This window comes from Ursus arctos, unplaced genomic scaffold (assembly GCF_023065955.2).
Source record: "Ursus arctos isolate Adak ecotype North America unplaced genomic scaffold, UrsArc2.0 scaffold_14, whole genome shotgun sequence".
Lineage (NCBI taxonomy): Eukaryota > Metazoa > Chordata > Mammalia > Carnivora > Ursidae > Ursus > Ursus arctos.
Window position 1 is genome coordinate 11,978,931 of NW_026622808.1, and position 15,955 is coordinate 11,994,885.

Consider the following 15,955-nt stretch of genomic DNA (forward strand, 5'->3'; position numbering starts at 1 on the left):
AAGGGGACCTCCAGCAAGTGGGACCCCCTTTCTGTAGTCACAGCTCAGTATTTTATAGCTTAGAAAAGCCTCTCATGAATTAAGAACAGAGTTCTGTGCAGTTGTCAGAATAGGAAAATAGATGCGTGTGGAAGGATTCTGCAATTAATATGGGTCTCTGCGAACTCTCATTATCACATGATAATTACTTTATTTCCCCAAATAATTGCATCCTTTTTATCTTCTGTCGAATCTTTAATTTGACTTTCTCCAGCTGCAGCACCCACTGGCAGCAGGTGCCTCTGAGATGGGTGCCGGCCGGGGGCGGGGGGCTCCTTCAGGGCACGTGAGTGCAGGGCAGTCAGAAGCCCCTTCCGTCGGTCCCTGCCTGTGGCCACGCTGTGTTTGAGCATAACCCAGAGTTACAGGAAGACAAACATTTGTTTCCAGAATTGTGGAGGCGCGATGGGGAAAGCAGGTGTACGCGTGTAGCAAGTGCTGTTTAAGAACATGAGTAGATACTCAGTGTCAGCGTTTAACCGGAGAGTCTTTTATGCATCTCTTCCTTTTGTTGGTTCTTGTCCTTTTGGCCACCGGTTAAGTGGTGACATAGAGGCAACTCCATTTTCGTTCTTTGATCCTTGGTCGTGATTTTGGAAAGCTGTGTGCCAGGACGCAAAGAGACACTGGTGCAGGAACGGGGGTCTTGTGCGTCGTCCTGGCCCGCGCCTGTCCTGGGCTGACCCTCTTCTCTCTCGTCCGTAGGACTCCCTTGCACGTGTGCATCATGGCCAGGAATGAGCACGTGTTCAGTCAGCTGCTGCAGTGCAAACGGTACGCACGTGGAGCGGTGGGAAGGCGGTTGGGAGGGTGGGATGATGTGTGAAAAATTACTGTTTTAAAATGTCTCCTAGTGCTGTAAGTTTTAGTGAGTAAAAGTCAGGTGAAAAATTGTCATTGAGAACGTGTACAAAGAGAAGACGAGGCCGTTGGCACTGCAGTGTCCGCAGAGGGTTGTACGTGCTACTGGCCTTGCTGCCGCATTTCAGGCTGGATCTGGAGCTGAAAGACCACGAGGGCAGCACCGCTCTGTGGCTCGCAGTGCAGTACGTCACCGTGTCTCCCGACCACTCGGTGAACCCCTTCGAAGACCTCCCGGTGGTGAATGGGACGTCATTTGACGAGAACAGCTTCGCAGCCAGACTCATCCAGCGAGGGAGCAACACGAACGCGCCGGACGCCGTCACAGGTAACACGCGGGCCCCCCAGAGCTGGGCTCAGCGTTTTTACCGAGAAGTTAGAAACCGAGTGGCATAGGGTTATGAGAACTCGTCTGTGCTTTTCACTGTCGTAAAAGCCGGGGTTATTTTTTTAATCTTATGCTTTAAGAACTTCAGCCAGACTCCGAGTCTGTCAGGCAGAAACACGTCCATTTACTTGGTGCAGCGGGCTTCGGAACCCCTTCTACACTCCTAAAAATTATATCCCCAAGAATTTTGATTTTGGTGGGTTATAGCTTCAATATTTAACATTTTAGAAATTGAAACTGAGGCATTTTTAAAAGATGTATTAATTAAGTCAAAAAATGACAGACCATTATATGTTTAACATGTAGCATTTTTTATGAAGAATGATGTTCAAACCAAGATTAGTTGGAAGAGTGACTGGTTTCTTGTATCTGCATCTGTATTCAGCCCTTTGAGAGGAGTTGTGTCGGTTGAACTATGTGAAGAAAACCTTCCCTCGCACGGTCTGCAGCTGGATGTGTGTTTCTTAGGTTCCGTAGCAAGCAGAATTGACCACGTGATAGTTCAGAGTCATTTGCAACGTGGAGCCTGAGCCCGTATCAGGAGCTCTCCATACTCTGTTGTATGAAAACCCACGGTCCGTGGACCTTTTCTCCATACATGATTTTATCACATCATGACTTGATTATCTGAAAAATACTGGTTCACCACTGATCTCATCAGAAAACTCTCCCAGTGTTGATAAGCTGTCAAATTGCGGTTTTGGATAAAAGTTTTCCAAAATTCTGATACTCACTTGTAAGATCCAAGTTCTATCATTCGGCGCAAATATTGCCAGTTGTTTTTCTTAAAGAGATAGGCTCACGTTGTGCATTTTCAGGAAGATGTCTGTAGATACTCATGCTTGAATAACCAGTGTGTTAATCAGTCCTTCTTTCATAAACGTGGTGTTCCACGAAGAAAATGGCCGCCTGAACAGTGGCTCTCGGGCCTTTCCCAGAGACGGCTGCGAGGCTTCCTTGCGTGGCGGACGCAGTTTGCTCATGCTACTTACTTTGTCACACAGACATTTATCTTATTTTATGTATGTATTTCTTTCTTTTGTGCTTTTTTAAAATCAGATTTTTATTAAAGTCCTAGCTGTTTTCTAAATGAATATCCTTTTATTGGCTTTTCCCAATTACAAATGAAATGTCACACAGAGCTCTAAAAGGACAGGTACTCGTTGGAGTTTAAGAACTTCAGTAATTTTTGCTGCTTTATCAAGAAACTGCCCTGTTTTGGGGTGCCTGGGTGGCACAGCGGTTAAGCGTCTGCCTTCGGCTCAGGGCATGATCCCGGCGTTATGGGATCGAGTCCCACATCAGGCTCCTCTGCTAGGAGCCTGCTTCTTCCTCTCCCACTCCCCCTACTTGTGTTCCCTCTCTCGCTGGCTGTCTCTATCTCTGTCGAATAAATAAATAAAATCTTTAAAAAAAAAAAAAAAAAGAAACTGCCCTGTTTTGGCTGGTGCATGGTGGTAAAGAGTAATGCGGTGACTATGGGTACGTGCCAGGGCCCTCGTCTATTTGTGCTCAGGCCTCAGTGTGACCAGCCGGCAACGCCAGTCAGCACAGGGGACCAGTGAACACCCAGCGTTGTTTCACAGGAATAGTTTTGACCTCATGAGCCCCTGAAAGACATGAACCCCCAGGAATCCAGGGACCACACTTTGAGAACCACTCTTTTGATGTGGATATTTCCTTGATCTGACTAAATAAAATGGGATATTTTAAGGAGAAAGATCCCATTGTAATCAGTGTTGCTGCATCTAAAGCACTGATGAGGGGAATGGGCCCAAAAAAGGTGGATATTAAACAGCCCTTTCCCTGAAAGAAGTTAATAATTTAAATAAAGATCAGATTAAGTCACCCCTGTGGTGACACGGAAGCTAAAGGCAGGGCGCTCCACACCAGGGGGGTCAGGAAGACCCTCTAGAAATGGTTGTTACTCAGTTGCTCTTAATTTGCAAAGGTATAGCGGTTATTGGCCATAACTGTACTGGTTTTTAATGTCGTATTACGAGTGTTGCATTACCTAAGAAACTGGCTCTTTGATATTTAGAGCTCGAATGTTCGGTTCTTACAGAGCCAGTGTTTTATTTTAAAGATTTTTAAAATTTATTTATTTGAGAAAGAGTAAGAAAGAGAGAAGGAGCAGGGGGAGGGACAGAGGGAGAAGCAGGCTCCCCGCTGAGCAGGGAGCCCGACACGGGGCTCGATCCCAGGACCCTGGGATCATGACCTGAGCCAAAGGCAGACGCTTCACCGACTGAGCCCCCCAGGCGCCCCGCAGATCATTTTTATGAAAGCTTGATATGTACTTGACAAGAATGTGCGTTCTCTCCCTGTGGGGTGCACCATTATTCTGTTTCTGTCCATGCAGCAGGTGTGTTCGTCATGCTGTGTGAGTCGTACACATTAACTTACTAACTGTTGAACTGCTTGACTGTCAGTTTGGGGAGGTATGTTAAAATTCTTCTTCGTGATTATGGATTTATCCATTGTCTTGCTAGTTCTGTCAGTTTTACTTTATATACTTGGAGTTTTAGTGCAAGTTCAGGGTTATTGTTTTTCCCTTGTTCCAGTTGTCTGTGTCCATGGACTGGCCTTAGTCCGCATGTGTTTTAGCAGTGGAAGGTCATCTTCGTTTGATGGGGAGGCCCACGTCCATGTCTTGTGTGCCCCAGAATGACCACAGAAGTGAAGGTGGGACCCTCATGAGGGGTCTGTCAGTCAGGCTGGCTCTCGGCTAGGGGGGAATCACGGTCTCTGGGGGAAAAGGAAGAACGGCATGAAGGCAAAGCGTTTGTCCCGTTTCTTTTCTTTTCTTTTTAATTAATGTACAGTGCAATGTTGGTTGGTTCCTGGGGTAGAATTCAGTGATTCGTCGCTTACGTACAGCACCCGCTGCTCATCGTGCCGTGCCCTCCTGAATGCCCCGCGCCCACCTAGCCCGTCCCCCACTCACTTCCCTGCAGCAACCCTGTTTGTTCTCTGTCGTTAAGACTCTCTTATGTTTTGTTTCCGTCTCTTTCTTTTCTTTTTCCCCTTCCCTGTGTTCATCTGTTTTCTAAAATTCCACGAGATCGTACTGTATTTGTCTTTCTCCGATGACTATTTCGCTCAGCGTAATCCATCTAGTTCTATCCATGTCATTGCAGATGGCAAGATTTCATTTTTTTTAATGGTTGAGTAATATTCCAGTGTGTGTGTGTGTGTGTGTGTGTCTGTGTGTGTCTGTGTGTGTGTCTGTGTGCACGCATGTGTGACATCTTCTTTATCCATTCATCTGTTGATGGACATCTCTCCCCAGTTTGGCTGTTGTTGATAAGGCTGCTGTAAACATCGGGGTGCCTGTGCCCCTTCGGTTCTGTATTTTTGTATCCTTTGGGTAAATACCTAGTAGGGCAATTAGAGTAGTTCTATTTGTAACTTTTTGAGGAGCCTCCATTCTGTCCCACAGTGGCTGCAGCAGCTCGCATTCCCACCACAGTGCACGAGGGTCCCCTTTCTCCGCATCCTCGCCAACACCTATTGTTTCCTGTGTTGTTGATTTTAGCCATGTCCCATTTCTTTATCTATTTTTAGTCCTCGTATTTAATTTGAGTTTTCAAATAGCATAGCTGCAGCACATGAGATTTTGTGTTTATCCAAACAGGAAATGGATGTTAATAGAAAGGAAAACGCCGCTTTGGGGCTAAAACCATTCCACAAGGGAAAGACGAAAAGAAATGTTTTTTTTCCTAAGATTTTTATTTAGAAAACAGTGCGAAGCAAAACATTTCTAAGCCAAGAACAAACATATTTAAGGCCTTAGGGATAAAATGTAAAGGGCATTTTCTGGTAGAACTTCAGCTCACATCGTCTTCAAAATGGTCATTCTAGGTCCAGAGGTTCTCAGACAGACAGCTGTCCCCTCTTCCCCGGACTTTCGGCAACATCCGTAGGCATACTTGTTCTAGCAAGGCTGGGGGAGCTGTTGGCATCTAGTTGTCATATGGTGTGCCAAACAGACCCCTCACAACAAAAAGTCCCCTGGCCCAAGATGTCAGGAGCACCGCTATTGAGAAACCGCGCTCTAACCCGTCCTCGGCAGGAGACAGAACTCACATCTGGTCCCGGGTGGCGTTCAGTGGCAGACTCTGGAAGAATGAATGTCTCCTGACTCCCAGACCAAGTCTTTGTTCCACCCAGGCCTTGCCAGTGTCTGCGTCCACATGCAGAGAGGGCCTGTATGGACGTGGGTATGGGGTGTGGCTTGTCCGCTGTGAAAGGTGGGCGAGGAGGAGCTCGTTGTGCAGATGGAAAACGAGTGTGCTCACTGTCTCCCAGGGAATTGCTTACTACAGCGGGCAGCCGAAGCAGGGAACGAGGCAGCGGCTCTCTTCCTGGCGACCAGTGGTGCCCAGGTCAACCACAGGAACAAGTGGGTAAGTGTGCCGGGGCGGCCAGGGAAGCACGGTGGGTCTGTGGGAGAAAGGCAGTGGTTGGTGTGTGGGGAAAACAGCTTTTGCAGTTTTTGTCTGCATAATACATGCACTTGGTTAGAAAACCAGGGAGGAACGGATGTTTTGTCCCCAGATACTGGTTGGTTGATTCATTCAGCAACCCATCCCTAAGCATTTGTGGAATATCAGGTCCTCACCTAGACGCTGTGGACACCGTGGTCTGCAGGAGACGACCAGGCTCGTACACACAAACCTACCATCATAGAGTCTCCACTGTTTATAGCACTTTGTTTGCGGAGACGTTCCCGTGTGAGTGCGTATTTAGTCTGGGTCTCAGGCCCACAAGGTAGACTGCGCAGTGTCAAAGCATGGCCTTGGGGTACGACTTCCTGTTTCTCACCCCGCCCTGTGTGATCTTGAGCAAGTTACTGACCCTCTGTGAGCTTCGGTTTCCTTCTTTGCAGAATGGGATTCACACTGATTTCATAGGGTGTGGATTAGGGAGAAAGAAAGGGCGCATGCAAGGGCTTGTTAGCGTAATGGCTAGGACATCAGGTGCTGTGTGATGTTATTCTCACTGCTCTTTTCATATAGGGAGGCTGTGCTTGTCTCTGAGGTCACGTTTACTTTGCACCTTTGTGCTCAGAGCTCTGAGGATGTTGGTCCTTTTAATTCTCAGAGTGGACCTGGAAGGGACATTCTCGACATGTCCCAATCCCTCATTTCAGGGCAAAGAACGTTGAGGCTCTGAGAGGTTAAGTGGCTCAGCAGTGACGGAGCCAGCATTAAGACTCAGGTCTAGGACGGAAGGTTGCACACTCTCCACAGCGCCGGGCAAGGCAGTACACCGTAAGCTTGTGCGTGAGACACACTGAAGTGTCTCGGAAGCTCAGGGGAGATGGCAACACCGTTCTCTTCCACCATTCGACGTTCTAACCTCTCTGCACCTAAACCCGCACACGGCCTGCTCTCCGGCTGAATGCCAGCATGTCCCTGAATGCTCTTGTGGCTTCCTTGACTTCGCTCCTACCGTTATGCGTTTCTGTGTCTGTCTGTCTCCTTCTGCATCATCAGGTTTGCCCACTGTTCATTTCTGATAGTATACAGACACGCCCTGTCTCCCACCTTTGAAAAATCTTTCACGGGTTCCTTCTCTGATACCCTTCGTAGCAAAACTGGGCGAACCCTGAGATGTGCCAGAAGAGACCCGATTTGAAGGCAAGTGAGAGCGACACTGGAGAAGGGTCTGGAATGCTGGTTGAGTTCTTTGAACTTTATCCTACATGTGAAGTGAAGGCTTTTGAGTAGACAAGCGTTGTGACCATTTGAGTTGAGAAAGTGTCCTGGGAAGGTGACACGGTGGGTGCACCGTTGAGGTCAAGGCTGGGGCTGGTGGGAATCATCTAGACCGGCAGCGAGTTGTGCTGACCTCGGATACTGAATTTGGACCCACAGAGACAGGCTTCAAAGTGTTTGCGGGATTACACTTGTACCGGCTGGGGCTCTCAGAAGCAGGGTCAAGAGAGGTGGTGAAACTGTCCAATGCGCCCGTGAAGAGAACGAGAATTGCCACGCAGACGAGCTGCTGCACAGGGAATTCGATTTTGTGACTGTTGAGCAGAGAAGTCGGGGGGAAGTCTGGGTGTGAGAGTCCCGTGCTTGCACACTCTTGTGGGGGTCATGGGGGCCAGTGAGCATTCCCAGTACAAACATGGAGCGGAGGGGCTGGAGCAGAAGATGGTCCCACCGAGGAGGACGCTGTTGTGAGGCCCTGCACACCACGACACGGGTCGATGGGGAGGGGCGCGTTGGCAGGGGTCTGAGTCCCGTGTCACAGTGACACAGCAGTGGGTGGTCCACCTACAGTGCCTGAGCCTGGAAAACTACTTAGAAATACGGAAATCACAGAAACCCCACTGAGAGAGTTAAAAGTGGTTCCATCCCGGAGAGGAAGATATGTTTTTAGGGAGGAGGAAGTGGGATCTTGCTGTGTTTCTCCAGGAGCCTGTTGAGTCTTTGACTCTTTGAAGGGATGAGGTGTAGCTTCCATGAGAGTAAGGTCAGAGCGCTGTGTTCGGGTTGTGTCCGTCTGTTTAGGTGGAGGGGTGCCGCGTGTGTGTCTGTGTCCCTGTCCTATGCCTGTTCTATCCCCGGAAGGACGTGGGAATCTGGCACCGGGGTTTCCTCTACGGGGACTTGGGTGGTGGGGCAGGGCAGGGAGGAACTTGTCCCTGCAGTTCTTGTCCCTCTTGAATAGTGAATCAAGAATGTGGAATACCAGTTTAAAATGCTTTTAGTTTTAAAAAGTGGGGGAAGGAGGACTTGATCAGAGTTCAAGATGGGGTTGATGTGAGCTGGGCAGGAGACCAGTGGGGGCGGGGGTGGAAGGGGCGCGGTGGCCCCGCTGACTGGTAGCCCTGTCCCCGCGGGGCCGCAGTCGAGGCTTTGCCAGCCTCCCCGGCACTTACTTCTGTGGCACGTTGAGGTTGTCTGCAGGGTGGTCGGGAAGGTTACTGGACGCATAGAAGAGGAGGAGCCAGGGTGTTTGGTGGGCACGTAGGCTGACAGCACAGGGAAGGGAGGGACCGACCGCATCGGGGGACGGGTCATGCTCAGCTGGTGACAGGATGAGCCAAGGGCTGCGACTGCCCCGGGGACCCGGGTGTCAGCACACAGGCTGTCGTTAGCGCCCTGGGACGGGAACTCCCCTCCTGAACGTGCTCTGAGGTGGGCCGTTTGCCTCTGCTCAGGGAGAGACCCCGTTGCACACAGCCTGTCGGCATGGCCTGGCCAACCTCACGGCAGAGCTCCTGCAGCAAGGTGCCAACCCGAACCTGCAGACGGAGGAAGCTCCGCCTTTGCCAAAGGAGGCCGCGTCCCTGACCAGCTCCGTGGACAGCGTCTATCTGCAGACACCCCTGCACATGGCCATCGCCTGTAATCACCCAGATGTGGTGTCTGTCATCCTGGAGCAGAAAGGTGGGTAGCTGGGAACTGCCCCTCACCTTGACCTTTGAACAGTAGTTGTGAGTTGTTAGTGACAGAGTTGATGTTCCTGCGTTGGTGAGTTTTCTGGCCCCCAAATCTTTCCAGGTCACACTAGATAAGCACGTAGTCTGGCTGCTGACCACCGTTTCCCTGTGTGCATTTTTAGGACGGGGCCTGCCCATTCCACCTGATAGGTTAGGGTTTTAGAACCACTGACTACTTCTCTCTCATGTTGGGTGTTTTCCCAAAGCTCTGTCTGGGCGTGAGCGGTGTCCGAGGACCCTGCAGCCCCAGGTCCCGCTGGAGCTGGCTGTTCTCTCACCTGCTTCAGCCTCCCCGGCAGGTGAACCGTGGGAGGAGTGGGAAGGAGGGCCAAGGGGAGCCCCTGCCGTGGGGAGGCCCACTTCCCTCAGAAGTCATCCTCAGGTTTTCCTCTTTCCTGTCCTGGAACTTGTCTTCCTCTTCCCTCAATCCTTGTGAAGGTCAGCACGTTCCAGCCTTGTGCTTGTGGAAGGAAGCGAGATTTTAGGTCGAGTGCACCTTTTTCTGGGTCCTCACAGGAGCGGTAAATGGTAGGAATTCCGTATTAGGAAAGCGGTGCCAGGCCATGGTTTGACTCTTCAGCAGTCGGGTAATTTATGTCTCCATAGTGGGTTTGTTTTTCTTTTGTGAAGAGTCACTATTTTAAGCTTCAAAAACTCATTTTTCCCATAAGCTTTGCTCCAAAATACCAGGTTTCTGGGCTTCCACCACAAGAAGATTTATGAACTCTCTCTGTGTAGAGATGATTGTATTCTAGCCAGTCAGTTAGTTGGAAACTAGCTCTTATGCTCTTGAATACTTTAAATGTGGTCCATGGGATGGTGAAGTCAAGTGTTTGTTTCCTTTAAAAATTTTAGCTAATGCTCTTCATGCCACCAACAACTTGCAAATTATTCCGGACTTCAGCCTCAAGGACTCCCGAGACCAGACGGTGCTGGGCCTGGCATTATGGACCGGTAAGGTGGTGCCTCCAGCGTCCCCAGACAGACCTACGTCGGAAGGAGGGGGGAGGGAGGGAGGTGTGGAGGGGCTGGGCTCATCAGTGGGTTTGGGGTAAGCCCGTACTGCCCCGTGGGAAGCTGCTGGTTTTGAGAAGTGGAGAGGGCGTGTGTGGCCGTGAGATGTGGGGCACGTGGGGCAGTCAGGGCCTGTTTGTGTCCCAGGCATGCACACGATCGCAGCCCAGCTGCTGGGCTCCGGGGCCTGCATCAACGACACCATGTCGGACGGGCAGACCTTGCTGCACATGGCCATGCAGCGGCAGGACAGCAAGAGTGCACTTTTCCTCCTGGAGCACCAGGCAGACATAAACGTCAGGTAGGCGGGAGCAGCGCTCTCCGTCACAGTACAGCTCCCGTGTCCCGGAGACTTGGGGGTGGGGAACCCTCAGGGCCAGGCCACAGTACCGGACAGAGCTCATTAGAAGAACAGTCCAGAAGCAGTTGTTTAGAGAGGGATTTCATGCAAAATGAAGAATGTCCCAACCAGTGAGCGGTCAGAAAGGCTTGGGGGGGAAATACAGAGTTAAGTTTCTGTTGTTTCTGTATTTTCAGAGGAATATATCTTTATCTCCAATGTCAGGTGACCCTGAGTGACTGAGGTGAAAGAAGTATTTTGTCAAGTAGGCAGCCGTGATGGCATTTTATTGAGATGCTGTTGGAAGCAGCTGCTGTATGCCTGAGAGATGTCAGCGTGCTGGGGTGTTGGTCTGTTACCTTCTGGGTGCACTGGGATGGCACAGCTATATGTTTTAAAAAGGCAGAAGGGACAGAAGGGACAATTTAACTCACAGGTTAAATTGCTCTGAAAGAATAGTGATCAATGTGAGTGAAGTCTCTTCTGGCCTCTGGAATGCCCAGAAGGGCACGTGTTATCATTTGGCTCCCGCTACAAACGTTGGTTTTGGTGTGCGTGTCCTCGCAGGACTCAGGACGGGGAGACAGCCCTACAGCTGGCCATCAGAAACCAGCTTCCGCTCGTGGTGGACGCCATATGCACCCGGGGAGCGGACATGTCCGTGCCAGATGAGAAGGGGAACTCCCCGCTGTGGCTTGCCTTGGCCGGTAATCTGGAGGACATCGCCTCCACCCTGGTGAGACGAGCTCAGCTTCAGCCTCTGTTTACACATGGGGATGTTCTGTGTCCGAGACTGATCTGTGCCCGCATAGCAACCGCAGGGAGCAGGAGATCTGCCGAGCGGCCAGCTGGTCAAGGATGAGCAGTAGAAAGTCCTGTTAAAGAAACTTGCAGTGCAGTGTCATCTTGGCCAGCACTTTCTTTTAGGCTGTCTTTATCAAAACTACCAAGACGCCGGAGAGCTGAGGTGCTTCCTCGGGAGTCCTTGGGTGTGGGCTGCCCTCGCTGTTACCTTAGTGAGACGCCCCCAGATCTCTGGTTTGTCTCCCTTACTCAGCACACAGGCCCCAGGAAGTCCTCATTCAGCTCTCTGGAATGCCTGAAATGTGACAGTACTGCATTTTGCAGCTGGGGGGGTCTCACTCAGTTGGTATTGAGGTTACCTGTGAGTTTCAGGTGTGTTGCTGAGGCCAAGGGAGTGTGTGTGTTTTCTGTCCCTCCTGGGACATGGCCCCCGAGGGTGATGATAAACTTGTCTTTCTGTCTTTCTTGTATTTCCCAAACCCATCTCACGGGACCTGGCACAAAGCGCTTTTTAATCAGGGTTTGTACCGATTAAAATAATTAGCAGTTAATTATCGCCCGAAAAAAATGAATCTAATGGTGTACGTAGAGCTCAGAGATGGTAATAAACTGCTTGACGTTGCTAGGCAGTGTTTGTGAGTCACCTGTGTTTTCTGCAGGTCAGACACGGCTGTGATGCCACGTGCTGGGGCCCGGGGCCTGGTGGGTGTCTGCAGACACTCCTGCACAGGGCCATTGATGAAAACAACGAGTCTACCGCCTGCTTCCTTATTCGCAGGTCTGAGAACCCCAAGTGTCTTCTTCGTGTCTTCTTATTCGGCTGTAGTCTTGGTGTGCCTTGGCTGGTCTGACATCCCTGTTCTGTGAAGTCAGCCAGTTAAGGCACTCAACCCACTTCTGAGGAGAAGGGCTTGGGTGCCCGTATCACAGAGTCTAGAAGCTGAGCCAGCTTCCTGCTCTGGGGGCCATAGAGGCTCCTGTAGTCCAATCAGACCAGTTCACACAGTGCGGCCAGGAGGCTGGGGTGGAGGAAACCAGATGGCCCCTGTGGGACCCCCCACCCTCCAAAGGTGCATGAGCCCAGCGGGGCCCACGGCACGCTCGCTGTGCTGTGTCCGCGGGAGGAACCTTGGGAGCAGTGGGTCTCAGATTATAAATGCATACAGATCCCTTGGGAACTTTGAAGAGTTCTGAGGCCCAGGCTGCCCCCAAGACCCCAAGAGGAATTGCCAGGAGTGGGACCCAGACATCAGTACTTGTGACTAAGATAGCAGTCCGTGGTGGCCACGGCTTTTTCTTCGGATGAGGCTGCTGCTGTGTTTATCAGCATGCCTCTGGCCAGGTTGGAACCTGGCTCTTGAAGCCTACCTTTCCTTTCCCTGTGCTTTTAGCGGCTGCGACGTGAACAGTCCTAGGCAGCCCGGTCCTAATGGAGAAGGGGAGGAGGAGGCCAGAGATGGGCAGACCCCCTTGCATTTGGCAGCCTCCTGGGGGCTGGAAGAAACAGTACAGTGTCTTCTGGAGTTTGGTGCCAGTGTAAACACACAGGTATGCAGAGTTTCTCTTTCCAGGGAGATGGGTGCTGACTTCAGAATTGGGGAAATTTCTTAACGGCCAGGGGCCTTGCAGACTCTCGGTCCTGGGCCTCAGGTTGGCTGTGAGTGGGGCGAAGGGACAGGTGGATGGAGTGACTTCCTCTGGGTCACACGGCCTGCCCAGTAAACGTAAGGCTTTCCGGCGAAGACTCTCCCACTTTGTGCCTCTGTCCTTTCTACAGCGTGAGCAGCATTTCTTCAGTCAGCTTCTTTTTGCCTCTTCCCTCCATTGCTTATACGTTTTCATTGGGAGAGTTTGTCCCAGTCTCAAGCTCAGCACCGTGTTTGGGAGAATGTTCCAGTAGCTCCGTGGAGCAGCCCTGAGTGGCGTTCCTCGGTGCTCTTCCGCGTCCTGGCCTGTGAAGACGGATGTAGGCCATCCCGCAGCTGGGTGGGGAGGGGTCTAACTCAGGCTAGGTTGACCGTACATCTTCAGACCCAGTGTGTTTGTGTCCCTGGTCACTGGAGCGTGGGGTGATGGCAGCGGCTTCTGGTCGTCTCTGGGCTTGGCCTCCTTAAAAGCTGATTTCAAACATAGGGTGTTCGTATTGGTTCTCAGAACCAAATTTGATTTGATCCCCTTCCTGTTTTTCCTGAGTTTCTCTTCATCTGGACACTGAAACTGTGCCTTGCCCTGCAGGATGCAGAAGGAAGGGCGCCTGTCCATGTGGCCATCAGCAACCAGCACAGTGTCATCATTCAGCTGCTGATCTCCCACCCTGATATCCACCTGAGCGTCCGCGACAGACAGGGGCTGACCCCTTTCGCCTGCGCCATGACTTACAAGAACAACCGGGCCGCCGAGGCCATCCTCAAGCGAGAGTCCGGGGCTGCCGAGCAGGTGAGGGACCCGCACCCGACGTTCAGCACAGTGCCCGAGCTCGGGGGGACCCGTGACGTGGAGACTAAGCAGACGTCCTCAGCCAAACAGGTCTTTGTCCAGAAAGACATCTGTGTGGAAATCACTGTCCCCTTTCTGGAAGTCTGGCCAGTCTGATGAACCGTCGGTGCCGGGTGAGACTGGCATACATGCGGCGGCACCACGCGCACAGGGGGGCTGGAGGTGGCCAGGCGCTGCGAGAGGAATTCCGTGGCGTGCACAGATGGTCGTCGTGTGCTTTTGCTTGGTCCGGTTGCCTTGGTAATGAAGGTCTTCAAGAGGTTTGAATTGAACAGGAGGAGCTTTTGGTGCGATGTGGGGGCAGCTCTCAGGGGAGGAGGTTTCTGAGGAGCGGTCATCGCCCAGCGTAGGCCGGCTCGTCCTTCCCTGTGGTTCTTCAGCGGCTGCTCTGTGTGGCTGGGGAGGTGCCGCCCTGCTGTACGGATGGGGTGGGAAGCACCAGCCGCAGCGGGTGCGAGGCGGGACTGTCTCCATCCGGCCCCGTAGAGCACCGCCAGGATTCGTGAGTAGCCACTGCTGACAGTGACATGGAAACTTGAACAAAATGAGATCCTGACACAGGGGAAGACCAGTGCCTGTGCGCCCAGGCTGCCGTAGGCCACTTCTCCAGTGTTGGCGCGTGACCAAGTTGTGTGGGTGCTGGCCTCACCCTTGCTCGGGTGGTGTCACGTGCTCGTGAACGGGTAGCCCCTCGCGTTTCCTCACACACGAGTGACACGGGCCCAGTGAGTCAAAGTGCTTCGTAGAAACACGGCCTGGGGCAGCAGCACACGCTGCGCTCGTGCGTGTGTGTGTGTGCGCGTGCCACGAGGGTGGCGTGTTGCTGCCCCCACTTCTCACTAAGCACTTGGCTGACACGACAGCTCTCGTAGCCGCGGCCTCCCTGTGGTCTGGCTTGAGTGAGTTCTTGTGTGCGGGGTTGAGCAGAGCAGCGTTTGCAGCGTGCCGGTACCTGTAGCTCGGTTCAAGAGCAAACCCGTGAAGCTGCTCGGGGTCAGGCCGCTGTTGCAGCTGTGGCGTGAGGGCGTGAGGGGCTGCCGAGCAGGTGAGGGACCCGCCAGAGCCAGAGCCAGAGCAGGGGACCCTACGGCCAGTCTCTGCCTTTGCCTTTTTTCCCTGAGCACCCCCATCCTTTTCCCGTCCTGCACGTTGTCTCTTTCCCAGCTTTCCACATCAGCTCCTGCTGCCGGCAGGTGCCAGGGCCACGCACACGTGGGCAGGTGCACACGTGCGGGGAGGGTCTGTTGGGTGGGGGAGAGGCACGTGCGGTGTTGGTTCTTGGGAGGGAGCCTCCTGGACCCGAGGGGTGGCGACACGTTCGCCTCTGGTCGGTGCTCAGGATGTGCTCTTGCAGGGGGACCCCCTCATGTTCGGGCTCCCACTTGTTGCCGTAGGTGGATAACAAGGGCCGGAATTTTCTTCACGTGGCAGTTCAGAACTCTGACATCGAGAGCGTCCTGTTCCTGATCAGCGTCCAGGCTAATGTGAATTCCAGAGTCCAGGACGCCTCCAAGCTGACCCCTTTGCACCTCGCTGTCCAAGCAGGCTCTGAGATCATCGTCCGCAACTTGGTAAGTGTCACCGAAACATTGCATGTGACGTGTGGACCCCAGGTCACGCCACGCGTGGACGCTCTCATCACAGGTGTTTTGCCAGGTCTTCTGAAAGGCTGGCGTGAATTTGGGGAGCTAAGCCAGCGCCCTTGTGAAAGCAGGTGTGTCTGTAGGCAGAGTGTCCTGAGAGCCCAGCAGGCAGTGTGTGCAGGCAGGTGCGGGGGCTGGGCAGGTGGCCGCGAGGGGAGGCAGGCCCATGTCTGTGCCCGCACCAGGCATTCAGGTGCCCTCGGGGCCGCTCGCACACCTGCACTTGCGCTCCTTCTTTTTTAACTAGTCTTTTTTTAAATTGAGGTGTAGTCAACATCTAACATTATATGAGTTTCCGGTGTACGTCACAGTGGTTCAGTATTTGCGTGTCGTGCAGAGCTATGGCTGCAGTCTGCTCAGCATCCGTCACAGTTACAAAATGATTTCTTGGGATGAGGACTTTTAAGATTCACTCTTAGCAGCTTTCAGATACGCAGTATGGTATTAACTAGGGTTCCCAGGACTTACACATTTTATTTTACTTATTTATTTGTTTTTCTTTTTAAGATTTTGTTTATTTATTTGAGAGACAGAGAGCGCGCAAGCAGGGGAAGCAGCAGCAGAGGGAGAAGCAGACTCCCCGCGGAGCAGGGAGCCCGATGTGGGGCTCGATCCCAGGGCCCCAGATCATGACCCGAGCCAAAGGCAGACGTGTCACGGGCTGAGCCCCAGGCGCCCAGGACTTAAGTATTTTACTGGAAGTTTGTACCTTTTGATCCCCTTCACCCATTTCAACACCCCACCCGCCTCTGGAAACCACCAACCTATTCTCTGTATCTACAAGTTTGTTTTTTTGTTCGTTTTTTAGATTCTCCATATAAGTGGGATCATATGGTATTTGTGTTTCTCTGTCTGACTGATCTCATTGTCTGTGATGGCCGAGTGATACTCCGTTGTGTGTTTACACCACG

At 52.2% G+C, this 15,955-nt stretch overlaps 1 protein-coding gene across 4 annotated transcripts in view; it reads left to right on the forward strand.

Annotated features, from left to right (window-relative positions):
• Positions 1-15,955, forward strand: part of ANKFY1 (ankyrin repeat and FYVE domain containing 1) — a 76,575-nt gene that overhangs the window by 49,518 nt on the left and 11,102 nt on the right. For all 4 annotated transcript variants that reach the window (XM_026520684.4, XM_057311391.1, XM_057311392.1 and 1 more), the window contains 11 exons: positions 745-813; positions 1,029-1,228; positions 5,600-5,697; positions 8,466-8,694; positions 9,603-9,701; positions 9,909-10,062; positions 10,669-10,837; positions 11,565-11,683; positions 12,297-12,453; positions 13,141-13,341; positions 14,796-14,972. In XM_026520684.4, the coding sequence (XP_026376469.1) occupies positions 745-813; positions 1,029-1,228; positions 5,600-5,697; positions 8,466-8,694; positions 9,603-9,701; positions 9,909-10,062; positions 10,669-10,837; positions 11,565-11,683; positions 12,297-12,453; positions 13,141-13,341; positions 14,796-14,972 (1,672 nt within the window). The remainder of the gene's footprint in view (positions 1-744; positions 814-1,028; positions 1,229-5,599; positions 5,698-8,465; positions 8,695-9,602; positions 9,702-9,908; positions 10,063-10,668; positions 10,838-11,564; positions 11,684-12,296; positions 12,454-13,140; positions 13,342-14,795; positions 14,973-15,955) is intronic.